Raw genomic sequence first — 19985 nt, 5'->3', positions numbered from 1 at the left:
CAAAATTTAATTACACCTAAAAATCTACACAACCAAAAAGCCACACTTAAAAACATTAGTAAATTAAGAAATCCACCATACCTCAAAGCTATTCATACATTTGCACACAATTCCAGCACTTACTTGAAAATTACCAGCATCTACTCTGTACTGGTAAGTTGGATCTCGCAATTCATTAACTCTGTTTGAAATAAAATAGAGTCAATTATCTTTCTTGGTTATACTTAAAAAGGATTTAAATATTTGAAAAGACTGCATTGCATATGTAATCTGAGCGAACTTTAAAAACAAAAAAATGTTAAGCATTTTATCCAGAGAAAGGCATAAAAACATAAGATGCGCTGCAATTTCCTTTAACAATTAGAAAAAATCCTTACTAATTTATGTAGCAATTAAATTCCTGGGTTAACATGCTACACTTTATTGTTATAAATGTAAGATAGACAGACTAATAACATATTGGTTGAAGTTCATAAAGCTCAAGGAAGGCGAGAATCAGGTAAGAACAGAGTCTTCCATTGCGGACTTCTTTCTGAGGATGCCAGCTGATGTATGCAGATGAGGAAAGTCAGGAGGTTCTTGCCTGCATGCTTACAACAGATCAGCAACTCAGAATATGGAGGGCCAACATGACAGCCAGACAACCTAAATTTTTAGAATGGGTGGCTTAGCAATGGCAGCCTCTGTTCCTTTAATGACAGGTAGGGCCCATTCACACCAGCAGCATGCACTAACTTTGATGTGCGCTGGAAGGTAGCAGAGTGACATTTCATTAAGTTCTACTGGCTGCAGTGCGGCAAGATGGATTGCATCACACCCCACTGTACTAAAGAAAAAAACCTTGTATTCCGTACTTTGCACATACCCACTGTAGCATGTTGATGGGAACCCACATGCTGCCCAGTCCAATGCATGTGCAACAAGCTTTTAAACAAATTACAAACATCTCAAAATCAACGGTTCAGGCTGGTGGTGGTGGTGTAATGCTGCTGGGAAATTTTCTTGGCACACTTTGTGCCCCTTAGTACCAACTGAGCAATGTTTTAAATGCAATGGCCTACCTAAGTATTGTTGCTGACCATGTCCATCCCTTTATGACTACAGTGTACCCATCTTCTGATGGCTACTTTCAGCAGGATAATGGACCATGCCACAAACCTCAGATCATCTCAAAGTGGTTTCTTGAATACAACGATGAGATCACTGTACTCCAATGGCCTCCACAGTCACCAGATCTCAACCCAATAGAGCACCTTTTGGGATGTGGAATGGGAGATTCTCATCATGGATCTGCAGCCAACAAATGTACAGCAACTGCGTGATGCTATATCAATAAAGACCAAAATCTGAGTAGCATTTCCAAAACCTTGTTGAATCTATGCCACAAATGTTTAAGGCAGTTCTGAAGCCAAACGGGGGTCAAATCCAGTACTAGTAAGGTGTACCTAATAAAGAGGCTTGTGAGTGCAGTTTTGTATAAAAACTCAGTTGCACATGACAGAAAATAAGCCACAAACACTTATAAAGCAATACTTACGTTTGCCATATGCCTAGAGTCACAGAAGCAAGCCAGAGAAGTCCAACTATTAACAGTTTTGGCAGATAGAAAGTCATGCATTTTCTCTCCCCCTAAGGAACAGGGAAAGACATTAGAGACAAACCATATAGGAAAAGGTTTGCAACATACTGATGTCAGGGCTCAACTGCAAGTAAACATCTTCCTATGCAGTACAAACTGCACTCCTACTGTATATAGTTTTGGGTCTGCAGTTTGTGCTGCATAAAATAGTTTACTGTCATTTTCTTTTGAACATATTACTTTCATATAGCTAACAAATAACGTTAACACATTCAATCATGTTACTATACTTTTAATTATCAAAAGCCACTGAGCTAAATGAATGGATAATTTTGACTATGATAATGGAGTAAAAAAAATAAAAAATTGTAATAAAAAAGTTTCACTGCAGAATGGGCACATATGTAAAAAATATTACACAGTTGCGTTTATTCTCATCTAAAATGAAAAAAAAAAAAAAAACACATATCAAAAAATTTTGTACAGACACAGGTTTTAGTTATTTTGAAAAAAAATGGGTCAACTGCCCCTTTGGGAGGAACTGAACATTTGCAAATAATAAAAAAAAGCTGTTGGCCAGCCAGCTATAACCCTTCTCACTCCCATCAGGCCTCAGTACTAGGACTTGATCAAAAACACAGAAGGAATATAATGACCAAAAACACCGAGGGAATATATTTTTCTTTGGCAGATGGGCTTTCTGTCATATTTAGGAATCAAGCTATCCTCTACGATAGCGATGCTTTATAAAGGCAGTTATTCACATTTACTGGTTTATTAAGGCATATGAAAAGGTGCTCCTCTTGTTTCTTTAGCTTTGGTTGGAAGGATCACCACAGTCAAGAAGGCACTACTACCTAAAGTTCTTTATTTTCATATATTGCCAGTGGCTGTACCTGTTGACCTTCAGAGGTTTCAGAATATTACAATTTGGGGTCCCAGGGTGATGCGCCATTCTTTATATACACACGTACACCACGAGAATTAGGTTGGCTGGGGGTGCCGGATCTTAGGAAATATAGGTGAACCAGCTGATCCATTTGTATTTCAATCTTATAAGCCGGATCGAATCGCCTTAGAAGCCCAGGCTTGTGCCCCTTGCCAAAAGATCTTCTAATGTGGATGTCCTCCAAACATTGGAAAGCAATTCTCTGCCCTACCCTATTCAACTCCTTATATCTATGGGACTCCTCCCACTAACTGGTTTTGCTTCACTCCCTTCACTCACCGGTAGCACCGCTATTTAATAAATCTGTAATTTCCACCAGGCCCGTGCTCCAGAGAGCTTCAATGATGGCTGAATAAAGGCCTTCACTGTACAGTCCATTTCACATCTTTTGAAAACAGAAGCTTTTGTGGCGAGATGCGGAAGGGGGGCATCTCAGTGATATACAAGTTATTTCTGGCTGCTACTGGTAAACTTCCGTATAGCCTAGCATTGGAACATTATATACATCTATATCTCTCTCTCTATATATATATATATATCTCTCGCTCTATATAAAAATTGGAGATTGAAGGAGGAGCACTGGTCTATCAGAACTTACAAAGGTATCATGAATGTCTCCCTTGTAGAGGGCTTTAAAGTACTGTCCTGTTGGTGCTTAGCACCTGATCATTTGTCAAAATGTACCCAGGCTCCTATTCACTTTGTATGAGGCTGTGGGCACAATGTACCATATGTGGTGGACCTGCTCCAAGGTTAAATGCTACTAGTATAAGAGTTCACTCCCCAATTTATTCGGTGACCATGAACAATGTGATTAAAAACCCTGGGATTGCAATACCTAAATGAACCTGCTGAAGGGGTTGCCAGATCTACTCAGGCCCCAATATATTGTATATTTTTGATGGCTAAAACTGCCATTGCAACTGCAAGGAATAATCCAGTAATGGACTTGGTGGTGGTGAAGCGAAAATGGACTTGGGTTAGAATGAATGAAAATATGGTTAGCATTTTAAGCAAAATATAATAAACATGTTATACTTACCTGCACTGTGTAATGGTTTTGCACAGAGCAGCCCGGCTTCTCTTCTCAGGTCCCTCGCTGGCACTCCTGTCGAGTGCCCCCCCAGCAAGCAGCTTGCTATGGGGGCACCAAGCCGATCCGCTGCTCCCTGTGTCCATTCAGACACAAAGTCGCGGTTCAGTCCCACCCACTCTCTCTACTAAATTGGCTGACTTTGACAGCAGAGGGAGCGGGGGGGCTGCTGCACACAGAAGGTTTTTATCTTAATGCATAAAATGTATTAAGATAAAAAGCCTTCTGACTTTACAACCACTTTAACTCTAACCTACTTAGATTCCTTGATCGGGGATATCTGCTAATTGATCTGCAACTCCACCGTTTTGAATAATCGGCTTGTTTTTTTGTATTCCCTGTGCTTTCATTATATACCTATTTTTATTGTGTCTCGTCTGCGTTGCAGGACTTGACCTTAATGAGCTTGCACAGGCCTTCTGTCACGTTGTCTTTTATTGTTCAAACCTTTAATAAAAACATTGCAACACAAAAACACAGAAGGGTGGAACACAAGTCCCTTAATGAACTCCAATAAATAGATTTCACAGGAATTAAACACATTCCGTTTTCTTTCTTGTTCATTAGAGACACAGGATTCAGTTATTTAAAGGCAAAATGAGACAGCCAAAAGCAGTCCAACTGAGTGGTGGGCAAATGGAACAAAACATCAATAGGTCAACATAACAATATAGTAAAACTGGGGTCAGCTGGAGATGCTTGAAGGACCTTACACCTAAAGCTGGCATCAGATGCCTGAACATTCACCTGGTAAAACTTGCAGAACATATGACCAGAAGATAGCCCAAGAAGCACTCACAGATCCAGTAGAGTGCATTTTGACAGATAAAGGTCAATCCTTACCCATAAAAAGGAAGAACTATTAAAAATGTGTTAGTTAACTTTCCAAGAGACCAAGCGCACATAAGCACTTGGTCCCATTCAAACATGTCTCCAAGTTTTTAAGCAGTGTAGTTAGACAATTAGAAAGGAGAAGCATTTGTGATTGACAGTTCTTTTCTCTGGCATCAGGGGTTGTCTGGAGACCAGCAAATACCCTTCACAAACCAAACAGCCTGTAGATCTCACACTGTTCTGCCAATGGATCACAGAGCCACAGCGCTGTGATACAGTTTTATGGGTGAGCAATCAGCACAGTCAGGAAATGGTACCAACATGGTCTATGTGTAAAAGCATCTGCTGATAGATAAAAGAGTTGTGGCTCTGTGTAATGCATCTGCAGCTGCATCTTCTTTATAAAGGGCACAGGCAGATTGACACTTGACACAGACCTGCAACTCAGCTTACATCATCCCAGCATACAGGGGACGTGCCAGTGAAGACAATAAAAATAAAATCGCTTCAAATGTGTTAAGAGTGAGGGGAGAGGAAGAGGATGTGCCAATCCTGGGGTGGAGGATCGCCTTAAAGCGGGGTTCCACCCTAAAGTGGAACTTGCGCTCATCGGACCCCTCCCCCCTCCGGTGTCACAGTTAGCACCTTTCAGGGGGGAGGGGGTGCAGATACCTGTCTAAGACAGGTATTTGCACCCACTTCCGGGCATAGACTCCCACGGGAGTCTATGCCTCTTCCTGTCCCAGCCCGCTGTCTGCTGGGACACACATGGGTCCCAGAGACAGCGCGGACCATTCCTATTGCGCTGCGTGACTTGTGCGTGCGCAGTAGGAAACGGGGAAGTGAAGCCGCAGCGTTTCAGTTCATAATTCCCTCACCTAGATTGGCGGCGGCAGCGGCCGAGCGATCGGTCTCAGCTGCCGACATCGCTGGACCCTGGGACAGGTGAGTGTCCATTTATTAAAAGTCAGCAGCTGTAGTATTTATAGCTGCTGGCTTTTAATATTTGTTTTTCCAGTGAAATCCCTCTTTAAGATCTGGACTGTTTGCATCATCAATTGCCCTGACTGTTCCCTCAATAGGGGATTATCCAGGAATTTCACACAATTGGAAGACTCTGGAAGCGTAGTAAGGATAGCAATAAGTATTGTAGATGCCAAAGCTTGGCCCACGCAGCATATACCAATTTCAGAGACTGGTTCACACCAAAAAAAACTGCCACGGCTCTGGACCTAGAAAGTGCCACAAGCAAAGTCCATTACCCAAAGGTCACATTCAAAGCAGGCCCTGTATACTTTGGGCCAGCGGGGTCTGGGAACATCCTTCAAAAATATTGCTGAAGATGCAGCAATCTGGATAGCTGCATAAAGAGCTCAGCATCATGTGGATGAAGTCTTGATCTTGAAAAATGAAAATTTACAAGCAAAATGCTTTAACTTTTCTCAATAGAGAAAAGAGGTCCATCTCCCTAGAACTTTAAGAAAAAAACTGAAGTATAACAGGAATGAGAGGGGTTATACATTATTGCATTTTTTTTTGCCAGTGTGCAATTTCAACTAAAAGGTGGTAAAATCCAATATTCTCAGAATAAATGAACCCCTAATGTCTGAGAAAAAAAAAAAAAAAAAAACACATTTGATAAAGTATTTGTATATTCATTCCTGATTGTAAGACCCCTTTCACACCACACCGCCCATAGCGTGGGCGGTAAAACTTAGCGGCGGTTTACCGCCGGATTTGCGGCGCATTTCGGCCGCTAGCGGGGTGCTTTTACTCCCCACTAGTGGCCGAGAAAGGGTTAAAACCGCCGGCAATACGCCGCAATAGCTGCGTTTTGCCGGCGGTATTACAGCGCTGCCCCATTGATTTCAATGGGGAGCAGCAGTAAACACACCGCTCCAAAGAAGCTGCTGGCAGGACTTTTCCCCGACGTCCTGCCAGCATACCGCTGTAGTGTGAAAGCAACGATGCAGCTTTTTTAGGGTGGATTGCAGGCGCTATTTCTAACGCTATAGCGCCTGCAAAACACCCTGGTGTGAAAGGGGTCTAAGAGAAAATGTACACAGCTTAATAGATAAAAGACATGCCCTAAGAGAATACATTTACTTTGCTTACCTGCACCCGAATGCCATGATAAACACAAAGCCAAAATAACAAAAGTGCACATAGGAAGAGTGACTGAAACAGGTCATCCAGCATGCCAGGAAACCAGCTATTAATCAGGAATGTGAGAGGAAAGAATGGATCTGCAAGAAACAGGTGAAACATTGTGTGATCAGAATGGACTACTGTTCAGTTTAGCAATCTACTTGAAATTCTAGCATGTCTGTCAGGGAACAATCAGCAGTGAGAGAAAAGAAAAAAACAGTAGGCCAATAGATGCTCTGCTCAAGATCCAAGCACCATAAAACACATTTGCATATAATTCACATGACATTTAAAATCCATATAATCCATGCAACACCACAATATTTACCTGCAAAAAAAAAAAAAAAAAAAAATCACATCTCATATTGGGCAGAGCAGATTGACAGAACTGGGGATTCATCTCACAGATAGAGAACCTGACAGCTAATATGAAGCTCAAAGATAATTCAAATTGCTAACATCTCCCCAGGGCCCAGACTAAAATAATAATTCTAGGTAGACTTACCTTTTCAGTTAATGTAAAATTGGTTACATAAAAATGGTAAAAGGTGTAGAAAAAAAACAAAAACACACACACGCACACTGAAAGTCCTGTATATGTCACATGGGAAGATGTCAAAATGAACTTTATGAAATATGATAAAATACCATTGTATAGTAAAAGCAGGGGCAAAAGGACCGACATCCACTTCTGTTCTATACCCCAGTCTCTCATGGAGAACTTCCGAAGGGAATGTGCAAATAAACACTGCAAGAAAAAAAAAATACATGATCCTGTCTTTAACATTAATAAAAATGTATATTTCCACAAGACAGTAGGAGGTACGACGCCCCCCCCCCCCCCAGGTCTCTGATGTAATATATTGTAAGCCCAGTCCAAAATGGTAACGGAGGGAGATGTCCATGACAGCATGAGCTTACAGGAATTGGATGAATGTCACAGACCATTAGTTAACCTGGAAAACTGCATCTGGAAAGCAGTGGTGGAAGCCAGTGCAAAATACTCATGTTGGTGACATAATAACCCAAAAGTTTACACCTTGTGTGTCCATCAACAGATGAGAAAGAAAACTAAAAAATGATTTACTTTGTGACTTTGCTCTAAGCATTTTACAGGATAGCTTATGAAATAAAGTGGATCTGCCATCCTAAAACAAACACTAGGCTCACCTCTAAATGAGAAAAAAAAAAAAAAAAAAAGGCAGGTGCCTGTTTGCATAGGCAACATAAAAGAACCAGATTACATGCAGCATCAACTGCATGTAACCTGGAAATGCTTCTATAAAAATATATGCTTAAAATGGGAATAATAACCTGCCTTCCTGGGATTTCCCTGATTATCTTCCAGGACACCACATGAAGAAAAAAAATAAAAAAGAAAAGTAAGAAATCAAAATTATTAGGTCGGGAACACAGATTCCAATACTTTTTCTCCCATACCCCTGGTCCTGGCTGAAGATCAGGTCTATTGTGTAAAATGCTTAATGAAAGTATTAAACCTGGCCCTCTGCAAATCTGCACTGGCATTGTCTCTACTTTTTCTGCCGAAGTGGCTGCTATGGCTCTTGCAGTGTGCTCAGACTCCAGCTGGAGGGACTAGGTTTTGTAAAGTGTATGCCTCTTTAATTGCATACTCTATTCACCTTGTGATGTAGCTTAGATTCCCTGTCACCTTTTAGCATTTAACCTTAGAGCAGGTCCACAGACATAACCAGGTTGAGATTCTCAAGGATCTATACAGAATTCACAGGGGGGAGCTATGCGAGTGACACCCCGTATGGGCACTGTCCCAAGAATGAAGGTCAAGTGGTCTTTGAAATAGAATAGCTAGGGCCCAAACCTGACAGAGAACTCTATGCCAAATGCTAGTCAAGCTTAAACTGGAGATAGGACATAAATCATCTCACTGAAAACTTCTTGGGATGGAAGTTGCTGGCTTTATACGAGGAGAGCTTTCCAAGAACGATGGCAGACTTAAAAAAAAAAAAAAAAAAAAAATATGATTTTTGTACTTGCTGTAAAATCCTTTTCTCTTTTGTTCATTGACAGACACAGCACCTTTAATCTTGACCTTAGGGTTATACCACCACCTTCAGGAGAGGACTAGGCAGAACATGTAAAAACCGCAAAACTGCACCAGTACCACCCAGGGGGTGGTCCTACTGGCTATAACCCCTCACTCTGCTTCCAGCAGCTCATTTTGTCAAAAAGCAGTACAAACCTAGATCGTAGGGGCCGGTGTTGTGTCCGTCAATGAACTTCAGAGAAAAGGATTTTCCTCTTTAACCACTTACCGACCGCCCTGCGACGATGTACATCCCTTTTTTGAAGAGGGATATCTCGGTAACGGCAGCAGCTGCTGCCACAACCGAGGTATCCATCTCTTCAGGCGGTGGTTCGGAAAACGATAATGGTGGTCTCTGTGGCAGATTCGCTGCAAGACCACCGTCATTTCTGATTTGGACCATCTTCCCTGGACAGATGCTTCTTCTAGGACTGCTCCCCAGCCCAGAAGGCTGGCATCTGTTACCACTTTCCAGGTAACTGATTGAAAGGATTTTACTTTTGGAGATTCTTGGTTATCAACCAACTGAGGCTTTGACACACTTTTGGGGATAAACGCATTGGGAAGTCTAGAGCTTGGACCTTCTTTTTCCAAGTTGACAGGATACCGTTTTGCAGCAGTCTCGATTGAAACGGAGCATAAGGAATGGCCTTGAATGAAGTCACCATCTTTCCCAACAATCTCATGCAAAGTCGAATAGAAGGATTCTTCTTTGCTTTGACCAACTGAATTAGTTCCCTTATGGAGCTGCATCTATGATCAGACCCAAGTACTCCAATCTCCTTGATGGCTTTAAGGAGGATTTCTCTAGGTTGAGAATCCAACCTAGGTATAGTGTAAAAAAAGTATTTAGTCAGCCACCAATTGTGCAAGTTCTCCACTTAAAAAGATGAGAGGCCTGTAATTGTCATCACAGGTATACCTCAACTATAAGAGATAAATGTGGAAACAAATCCAGACAATCACATGTCTGATTTTTGAAAGAATTTATTTGCAAATTATGGTAAAAAATAAGTATTTGGTCAATATCAAAAGTTCATCTCAATACTTTGTTATATATCCTTTGTTGGCAATGACAGAGGTCAAACGTTTTCTGTAAGGCTTCACAAGGTTGTCACACACTGTTGCTGGTAGGTTGGCCCATTCCTCCATGCAGATCTCCTCTAGAGCAGTGATGTTTTGGGGCTGTCGCTGGGCAACACGCACTTTCAACTCCCTCCAAAGGTTTTCTATGGGGTTTAGATCTGGAGACTGGCTAGGCCACTCCAGGACCTTGAAATGCTTCTTATGAAGCCACATTTCATCTTCAATGCCCTTGCTGATGGGAGGAGGTTTGCACTCAAAACCTCACGATACATGGCCCCATTCATTCTTTCATGTACATGGATCAGTCGTCCTGTTCCCTTTGCAGAGAAACAGCCCCAAAGCATGATGTTGCCACCCCCATGCTTCACAGTAGGTATGGTGTTCTTTGGTTGCAACTCAGCATTCTCTCTCCTCCAAACACGAGCTGCGTTTCTACCAAATAGTTCTACTTGGTTTCATCTGACTATATGACATTCTCCCAATCCTGTTCTGGATCATCCAAATGCTCTCTAGCAAACCTCAGATGGGCCTGGACATGTACTGGCACTGCAGGATCTGAGTCCCTGGTGGCGTAGTGTGTTACTGATAGTAGCCTTTGTTACATTGGTCCCAGCTCTCTGCAGGTCACTCACTGGGTCCCCCGTGTGGTTCTGGGACTTTTGCTCATGGTTCTTGTGATCATTTTGACCCCACAGGGTGAGATCTTGCGTGGAGCCCCAGATCGAGGGAAATTATCAGTGGTCTTGTAAGTCTTCCATTTTATAATTATTGCTCCCACAGTTAATTTAATCACACCAAGCTGCTTGCCTATTGCAGATTCAGTCTTCCCAGCCTGGTGCAAGTCTACAATTTTGTTTCTGGTGTCCTTCACCATAGTGGAGTTTGGAGTGTGACTGTGAGGTTGTGGACAGGTGTCTTTTATACTGATAAGTTCAAACAGGTGCCATTAGGACAGCGGAGCCTCTTAAAAAGAAGAAGATACAGGTCTGTGAGCCAGAAATCTTGCTTGTTTGTAGGTGACCAAATACTTATTTTCCACCATAATTTGCAAATAAATTCTTTAAAAAATAAAAAAAATCAGACAGACAATGTGATTGTCTGGACTTGCTTCCACATTTTGTCTCTCAGTTATAGGTATACCTATGATGACAATTACAGGCCTCTCATCTATTTAAGTGGGAGAACTTGCACAATTGGTGGCTGACTAAATACTTCTTTGCCCCAATCTATCAAGGTAGTAGATCATCTAAGTAATCTAGAATCGTTATACCCTGAGCCCTTAATCTGGCTAAAGGGGAGCCAAGACCTTTGTAAACACTCGGGGTACAGAAGCTAGACCGAAAGGCAGAGCTACAAACTAAAAACAAAGATATTTATCTCGAAGCGTAGATATCTCTGGTGAGTGGCAAAAATAAGGTACATGGAGATGAGCATCCTTGATGTCCCTTGACGCTAGCAGTTCTCCACCTTGTAGAATGGAGACCACTGATCGGATTGACTCCATGCAAAAAAGAGCAGATATTCAAAAATTGGTTTAGCTCTTTGAGATCTAAAATGGGTCTGACATCCCTGTTGGTACCGTGAAAAGGTTTGAATACCGTGATCGCTGGTTTTGGTACCGTGAAAAAGGTTCGAATAAAACCCTAACCCTTGCTCTTCCATGGGGACCACCAATATCCCCTTTTGAGACAAGAGATGATCCAAAGCCAGAAAGAGACTTATTTTTTTCTGGATCTCTGGGAACATTTGATCTGAGAAAACTAGGAGACAGGAACTCTAACTCCCTAAATGCCAGGGCCCATAATCGCAAGGCAAGAGGCTGGCATTCAGTCCCCTCCAAAAGCCTCTGTCCTGGCTAGGTCTGTCACAGTAACCTAGAGATATTGAGGAAGCCACCCATTTGTCTCGACACTGTTCCTGCCAGGCCCCTTGAGAACTGCAGAAGTCTCCCCCCCCCCCCCCCCACTTGAGCAAGCGGGGGGGCCCCTTCATAAGGTGGTTTTAGTATTTTGTTTTGTGGGTTTCCTCCCACAGGGCCTCTTTTGACCGAGGTTTACCTCTTGAACTTGACGGTAGAGGCCATCGTGACTGCCTGGAGGCTGATGCTCCAGGCACTGGAGAAGAAGCTTGTTTAAAAGAAAAATGCTTAAACTTCTTAACTGGCAAAAGGGAACTTTTCCATTAGAAATTCTTTGGATGTATTTATCCAGATCGTCCCCCAAAAACTGTTGGGTGAAATGGGAAACTAGTTAAGAGCTTTTTACATGGCGCTTCAGCTGACCAATTTTTCAACCATAAAATTCTACGCACATACATGAGCCTGAGCACAAGCCGTGAGGCCTGGAGAACAGAATCTCTCATAGCGTCTACTGTAAAACATAACGCTTCTGATATCCCGGCCAAATCTTGGGCCTGCTGGTCAGGAATAATCTTGAGTACCTGTTTAAACTGGTCTTTTAAGGACTGACATATACTTCTTATACTTATCTGTTGGATCCTTCAACATGGTCTACCGGACAAAATTTTATTCACATAGGATATAGCAGCGTCAATTGCTGGAATCCCCCATTTCTTATTAAACTCTTCCTCCATAGGATAAAGCGTTGAAAACTTTTTTGGAAAAAAAAATGGTTTATCTGGGTGCTCCCACTCAGAATACATACGTTTTTTTAGTAATGAATGGATAGGAAAAGCATGAATAGCTTGGGGAGGCTTTAGCGAACCCAAACAAGTGGGCTCATCGACTGACTCCGCTACCGGCAGCAAAAATTTGGAGCAGACCAATTCAGTGAGAGATTGTACCAACAATCTTTCTTGTGAACCCAAGCCTTCCGTATTAGACTTCAGAAAAGGAGTCATCAGCCTCTTCCTGGTCCCCTGAGAGAAATTCGTCATCTCTCACCCCCTGTTCCTAAGTTTGAGGGTCCTGGGTAATGGAAGGGGATCTGTTAAGCTTAGTTCCACTCTGGGATGCGATTAACGCATCAATCTTTTGTTCCAAGCCTAAAATGGTTGAGGTAAAAAACCTCTTCAGTAATATATACAGGGGCTGCAGTGTTAAGAGCAGCTGCAACACCCGACGTCCCCGATGGCTCACTCCGACCAGCCATATCACACTCAGGGCAGGATGCCATCTTTTTTAGATGGTTCTAGGCTTCCTTGTGGCTGTAGAAGTCTTTCTATAGCCCTTTTTTGAGGCGTTTTCAGCCCCCCCCCCCTTCTGACCATAGCCCAATGCACAAAGCAGAGGTACTACCAGAAGGAATGCATCCACTGCTTGAGCAATAATCAAGCCCTGCCGCTGCTATTAATGCTCAGTCTGATGCAATAGTAAATACGTCAAAAGGAATGCCTGCGTCACCAAACCTCTTTCATATACCTGGCGAGCAGCGCTGATAGGTCCCAACGACTCACAGCTAGGTAGATATTACAAAAGTCAATCATAGCATATGAAACCCGAGCCCTGTCTGAATACCAAGCGAACGTTAAACAAAATTACAACACAATTTAAAAACTCAAAAAAAAAAAAAAAAAAAGGGATGAACTATTTTATGAAAAAATTTAAAGGAATTAAAATTACATATATTATATCTGCATGTCTGAATATTAGGATACAATTATGAAATTATTAAGTGTGCTGATGACTGTGCGATTTATAATCAGCCCATGTAGTGATTATAATATATACAGATATTGTAAAAAGAAAGATAAATAAAAAAAACAAACAAACACATAAAAAGAAGGAAAGTGGGAAATAAAAATGAAATTTAAAAATATTAATAATGAAAATGGATGCATGTATGGGCAATAAAATACGATTTTTATAACAACTTACCTGTAAAATCCTTTTCTTGGAGTACATCATGGGACATAGTAATTACCAAGTGGGTTTATATCTCACCTTCAGGTGCTGGACACCGGTGTAATCAATTAGACAGGAAGTTTCCTCCCTATATAACCCCTCCCCTACAGGTAGTACCTCAGTTTTTGTAGCAAAGCAATAAGTGTCCTACAAGAGGGCAGGAGAACTGTGTCCCGTGATGTACTCCAAGAAAAGGATTTTACAGGTAAGCTGAGACACAGAGGCTCGTAGTAATTACTAAATGGGATGTCCTAAAGCAATGCCTACCGAGGGGAGGGAGACACAAACGCAGACCACCATCAGACGTGAGGACTTATACTGCTGCCTGCAGTACACTGTGCCAAAAGCAGCAGCCTCTTGCCTTACATTCACCTGATAGAAATTAGTGAACATATATGTATAGACGACAAAGTTGCGGCCTTGTAAATCCGAGTCATAAAGGCTTGGTAACACACCTCCCATGAAGCGCTTACTGCCCTGGTAAAGTGCATGCTAAGGAGAAAACCCTTTCTTCAAGCCTGAATAAAAAAAAAAAAAAAAAAAAAAAAAAAAAAAAAAAAAACTTAACGAATCAACATTAAAACAGTTGATTTAGATGCTATCTGCCCTATCCTAGGACCTCTAGGTAGCGCCACAAACAGTTTTCTGTATCTGAGCACAGCCTGTTCCTGGACACCACAGCAATCCAGCCAATGGATCCCATTTGCTTCTCGAACGTCCGGCATTAAATGCCTACATGCCTGTCATGACTGTACCTTTGTATCGCGTTTACAGTTCATATTAAAGGTCTTTGATTTATTGCACTTAGAGTGGCGCCTTTGTTTCTTTCTCAGCCATGCCAGAAGGTTGCTTCTTATTCTTCAACTGGGCTGCCTTCTAATGCTACTAATCCACAGAAATTGTATGGACTTTAAGTCAGCGTTTTTAATATTTTACATTTTTTTGTTGCATCATTTTATCTCTTGGTTTATTAATTATACCTGGAGCAACCAGGTTGGAGGCACAAATTGTTTTTGGTTCCCATCGCTCACTTTATGTTTATATGTGTTAATGGTGCTTTTAAAAAAACACATTCCTGCGCTGGACGTTGGAAGATGCCAACACAGCTAAAAGCCCCGCCCCCCTCCGTCACCTTCGCCCCACTCCTTTTATTTAAAAAAGCTTTCACGTGCAAGCGCGGACCTCTGATCCTATGGGATCGTTCTGTGAGGGGGAAAAAATGGCAAGGAGAGAGTCTGGAAGCCACTGAGTAGGGCGGCGTGCCGATTTTTATTTTGCTCCTGAAGCTCTTCCTCGTGAAGAGGGGGAAAGTACAGCACATGTGGGGTGTGTCTGGTGAAGAGGAAACCCCCCCCCCCCCCCCGACTTACCGGAGGTCTGCTGCTAGCTGGAGAAAAAAAAATAAGAAGCCTGCTGTTCCGGTCACAGCGTGATCTCTTTGAGGAAGCATGGAGAAGGCATGTACTCCATACAGCCCCCAGTGGTGACACTTAGGCATAACAGCATTTACTAATTAAGGGAGACATTTCATAAGAAAATTCCAAAATTTCTTAGAAATCTCCACTTATCTTTCCCGATGCATGGGTTTTCTGTGGTAAAAACCAACAGACCCAATCTTCACCCTTCACGGTAGGTTCCGTTAACAAACCTTCAGGAGCCGGGCAACCTACAATCCTGCACCTGTAATATCATGGCCTTAATACCAAAAAGTACTGGATCCCGGGATCCAGCTCTCTAAAAGAGAAACATTTACAAGCAAAACCTAGTTTCCAGTAAAGCAACCAGGATTTTTTCATCATACATACCTGTAAAATACTTTTCTTTGAGTACATCATGGGACACAGAGTCAGGCTAATATTCATTACATGCTAGGTTATACTCCATCTCCAGGTGAATGGACATTGGTAGACGAAAAGGTCTTTAGACAAGAGGTGATCCCCTGTATAACCCCTCCCACAAAGAAAGCACTTCAGTTTTGTAGCAAGCACTGAATACTCAAAAAAGAGGGAAGGGATCTGTGTGTCCCATGATGTAGTTTCCCACGGTCTGAGCACCCTGGAAGAATTGGGAGAGCCCTTGACCTTTCTGATCCACTGCTCTGTCGAGTTGACTTGCTTTGTCATCTCTATGAACCTCCATTGATAAATGTCTGCAGGCAGCTACTAATGACTTGGTTTGTGGATGAGTGTGAATATCTCCAATTTTTACACTCATCTAAGGGCTGCCATTGATAACAGAATTTTATAGTGTGGAATTTAGTTAGATATATACACCCCAGATGATGCCCTATAGGTCGAAACGCGTCGGGAGGACTCCGCCACTGCCTATTTTCCTCTGATACGTTTTATTGACTACTATGGAAATGTGAGTTTTAATATTTTTTAATAAAAAAGTTTTTTTTAAAAACGTTATGCTATGTCGGCTCCATTTCCCTATCTTTTATGCCTGAACTGTTGTCGGAGCTGTCCATATATATGAAAACAGTGATTACACGCAGTTGTCCATATCGAATGAACCATGTGTGGTAGGACTTGAATGTTGAATCCAGGATCGCATTGGCTGAGACTACAAGCCATTATTGACCCTTGAGACATACGTCCACTTGGGTCACGTCCATCTGGTAAGCCTGCGCTTCTTAAGGTGGTGGGAGCTTCACAGGGTGGATCAATATTTGGTCACAGTAACGTGGGACCTCCATGGACACTGAAGTTCATTGGGACTTACACATGCACTTTTTTATTTAATGGACTTTATTACCTGTATTATTTACATTTTTATGTGTTCACATTGATGTTTTTTTCTTTTTATACAATTTGTTGCCATTTTTTATCTTTTGGGTCGCATTAGGATACAGTGTGACCTTTTTGGTTATCTTTCACCAAGATATTTATGTATGTGTCCAGTTGGATTGATGCATATGTTTTGATTATCACTATATTCCCTATCTGGTTTTCCAATCATATGTTATAATTATTCCCATAATTGGGGGTCACGTTTTGTTCATCTGTTATAGGCGTGTGCACATATAGTTCCCTTTTTTCACTTTTAGATTAATATACATACTAGCTTGGTGCTTACACTTTATACCCTTGTAATTTAGTTAGGACAAACAAATGTGCCAACTAGTTAACATTGCTTATCATGTATGAGCTCAGATTTCATAATAGTTCCATGTCATCTCAATGCCAATAAAAATATCACATATCCATCCACCTGTCATCTCAAGCTACATGTTAGTTCTTACTTTTAGATGCAAGCAGCAGCTTTATCTACATACCGTCACCATGAACGTGAGCACCACAAACACAAAACGAAACCAGATCTCCACTTGTGAAAAGGTAGGGTTGTAGGTTTTCCACTGGAAAAGATATATACAAAATCAGAAAACAATTCAACTCCTATTTATGCAAACAAAACACTGATGCCATTTAAGAAGATTTTTTTTTCAAGCAGTTCATTATTGGGCGCAAACAATTAACTTTCCGTTTCCAGCATGCAATACTGAAGATACCCTGAGGCTACTGAAACATCTTACTACGTTTAGGTGTATATAAAAAGTTTTTTTTCTAAATCTTTACCTATAAATTTGATGCCTGTCACCTTGCTACTCCTAAAGATTGCTGTCAATATTATTTATTTGTTGGTATTCTACTCTACCTGTGGAGCAGACTCAAATGTATTCTTGTCATTTGATAAGTCATGCTGGGCCAATTTTTAAGTCTTGTTTTCCTATGTATCTATTTTTGTAAAAATGTTGCAATACTATTGAAACAGAAGTCATCACAGATGGCCATTCACCTAGAGGGATCTCCTGGTGATATTCCCAATCACATGCAATAGGAAGAGGAGCCTGGGCAAACCCAAAATACAGAAAAAGGGATGATAACTCAATTGCCCAGGAAGACTCCTCTACGCACTACAAATAGGAGATTTTGTGGTTTAAGCTGTCAAAGGATAACCAAAAACACACAGGGCAGCACTAAACATTATTTGTCATTTTCCGATTTCATCATTTGTCATTTCCTTTTAATTCTGATACTTTTTAACTTCCACGTGTGTAGGACTTTAGTTAACTACATCTGTAAAGGTTTAGAAGTATGATAATATTATATAGAGGGGCACCATCATCCTTTAACAGTTAATAATTAAAAAAAGGAAGCCTAGGGCTGCCCCAACCATGTCCCTGGCCCAAAATGGAAGAAGATGGACTATCTCGGTACCCAAGGATTTCACAATAATTAGTAAGGAAAAAAACAAAACAAAAAAAAAACCCAACAATCACAGAGTACATATTTCAAGAGATGAAAATAAAATAGTTACAGCCGTGCATTATTACTGATCATTTCAAAGGTGGTAATAGATTGTCCCCAGTGGTTGATGGGGATGTTGGATATAGTGGATCTTGACATAAAATCCTCTACATGTTTTGCGATCAAGACCGCTTGCTCAGGAGGAGTCAATCATTATCCGGAGTAGTCAATAATTGGTTTAAGCAGTACAACAGGGGCACCCGAGGAGAGTCCAGCCCCCCCCCCCATCCACTCACAAGCGCATAATATCAATTATGCTTGAAAATCCAGTAAAGCAACCAGTATAGCCCAGTGTCTGCTGTTGGGGGGTTAGGACAGCTACCTTCGGGTGCCCCTGTTGTGCTGCCTAAACCAATTGTTGGCTACTCCTCCTCCCGTGAAACATGTAGGAGGATTGTATGTCAGGTACCACTATATTGGACATCCCCATCAACCACTGGCGACAATCTATTATCACCTTTGAAATGATCAGTAATAATGCACGGCTGTAACTATTTGATTTTGTTTTCATCTCTTGAAATTTGGTATTGTGATTTTTTTTTTATGGTTTTTGTATCAATAAATTGTTTTTTTTTTATACTAATTATTGTGAAATCCTTGGGTACAGATATAGTCCATCTCCCATTTTGTGGCAGGGGCATGTCTGGGCTTCCCTTTCTAATTTTGGTACCTCTTAAAAAGGATTTTTTTTTATAAATAATATTTTAGCACACAAGCATTTCTTTGCAAAATAGGATGGCAGTACAATAGGAAGCTGGAATGAGACCATTGGCAAGACTTGGGCAATATGACATACTTACAGTAAATTTAACGGCTGTAATCGTGTATCTCAACTGATTTAAGTTTTCAAACCGGACAGAAAGTTTGTAGCGCGTATAGTTCAGGTAGCCTAGATGTACCACTATAATTTCGTCACATTTCTGTAACAGAGGAAAGGAAAACAATATAAATTACTTCCCCAAGTTTTGAGTAACTATGAAGTGCTGTCCAAGATGATCAGTATAACAACTAAACCTTTCTCAAGCATGAAACTTTGCTGTGTATGACGGCTTTATTTATATGAATAGAATAAATAAAACAAAAAAGCACCTTATTTGCCAATACTTATACCTGTGCACAGCTAATTATCCTGTTATGGCTGTGTTCTTTCTTGTCAACATAAGACACAGTTGCATCTTCAGCTATACCCTGAATATTCACAAGTATCGTTAAGTTGCTTTGGATGCTGGAGTCTGTATTAAACAAACAAAAAACAAAACAAACAGATATTCAGATAAATCAGCATTGCAAGGGCAAACAGGCACATACACACAACATGCACATTAAAAAAAAATAAAAAAAATAAATAAAAACGTCACTAGTTTAAAAAAAAAAATACATCTTCATATTTTTCTTGACTACATAAATTGTCGTGCCAAATATTATAGGGACTGCACTGTCTGACAGGAATGCCTGGATTAGAATTGCATTTTTTTGGAAACCAAGACTGTTCATGCTTATCCATCGTAAGACTGAAATTATCCATTTGCCTACAGTTCAGTTTAAAAGGAGGTGAGGTTAGGGAATGTGGGCGCACATTTAATTTTGTAACACAGAATTCTCACAGGGTGCTTAAACTTTTACAAGTGCCACATTTGATCCAACCTACTAAAATTCAAAAATAAATAGTAACTGTACACCAAAATCTACAAACACATCTAACTAAAAGGCAACACTTTTATGGACAGAGTGCAAAGGGATTCGAAAACCTGACAGGTTTTTTTTTTTGTCTGTGCCAGTCAGAGAGATTCACCTGCGTTATTTGTACGGTTTACCATTATTACTAAGAGCAAAAGTTAACAAAAAAATCCAAATTTTGGGCTGTCACCTGAACAGGAATAGAAGGGAAATGGGGACATTAGTTCTGGTGACAACCAGGGATTCCCTCATCTGGAGGGGTTTCCTTTCATTTCCTGTTTTGGCTATGGGACAGGAAGTGAAGGGAAAACGCTGCAATGGCACAGAGATGGCTAAAATAAACCCAACAGGGGCTACAACCCTCCACTACTCTAACCAAAAT

The 19985-nt window shown here is 41.1% G+C and overlaps 1 protein-coding gene across 2 annotated transcripts in view; it reads right to left on the bottom strand.

The window, feature by feature from the left end:
• Positions 1-19985, bottom strand: part of TMEM181 (transmembrane protein 181) — a 97300-nt gene that overhangs the window by 38948 nt on the left and 38367 nt on the right. For both annotated transcript variants that reach the window (XM_077486275.1, XM_077486276.1), the window contains exons 5-11: positions 19037-19158; positions 18727-18846; positions 16894-16974; positions 7252-7351; positions 6571-6701; positions 1538-1629; positions 124-181 (exon numbers count right to left, since the gene is read on the bottom strand). In XM_077486275.1, the coding sequence (XP_077342401.1) occupies positions 124-181; positions 1538-1629; positions 6571-6701; positions 7252-7351; positions 16894-16974; positions 18727-18846; positions 19037-19158 (704 nt within the window). The remainder of the gene's footprint in view (positions 1-123; positions 182-1537; positions 1630-6570; positions 6702-7251; positions 7352-16893; positions 16975-18726; positions 18847-19036; positions 19159-19985) is intronic.

The sequence above is a fragment of the Lithobates pipiens genome, unplaced genomic scaffold (assembly GCF_037356315.1).
Source record: "Lithobates pipiens isolate NorthernLeopardFrog02 unplaced genomic scaffold, aLitPip1_a1.2 Scaffold_18, whole genome shotgun sequence".
NCBI classification, from domain to species: domain Eukaryota; kingdom Metazoa; phylum Chordata; class Amphibia; order Anura; family Ranidae; genus Lithobates; species Lithobates pipiens.
This window is presented reverse-complemented; position numbering and strand designations above follow the sequence as displayed.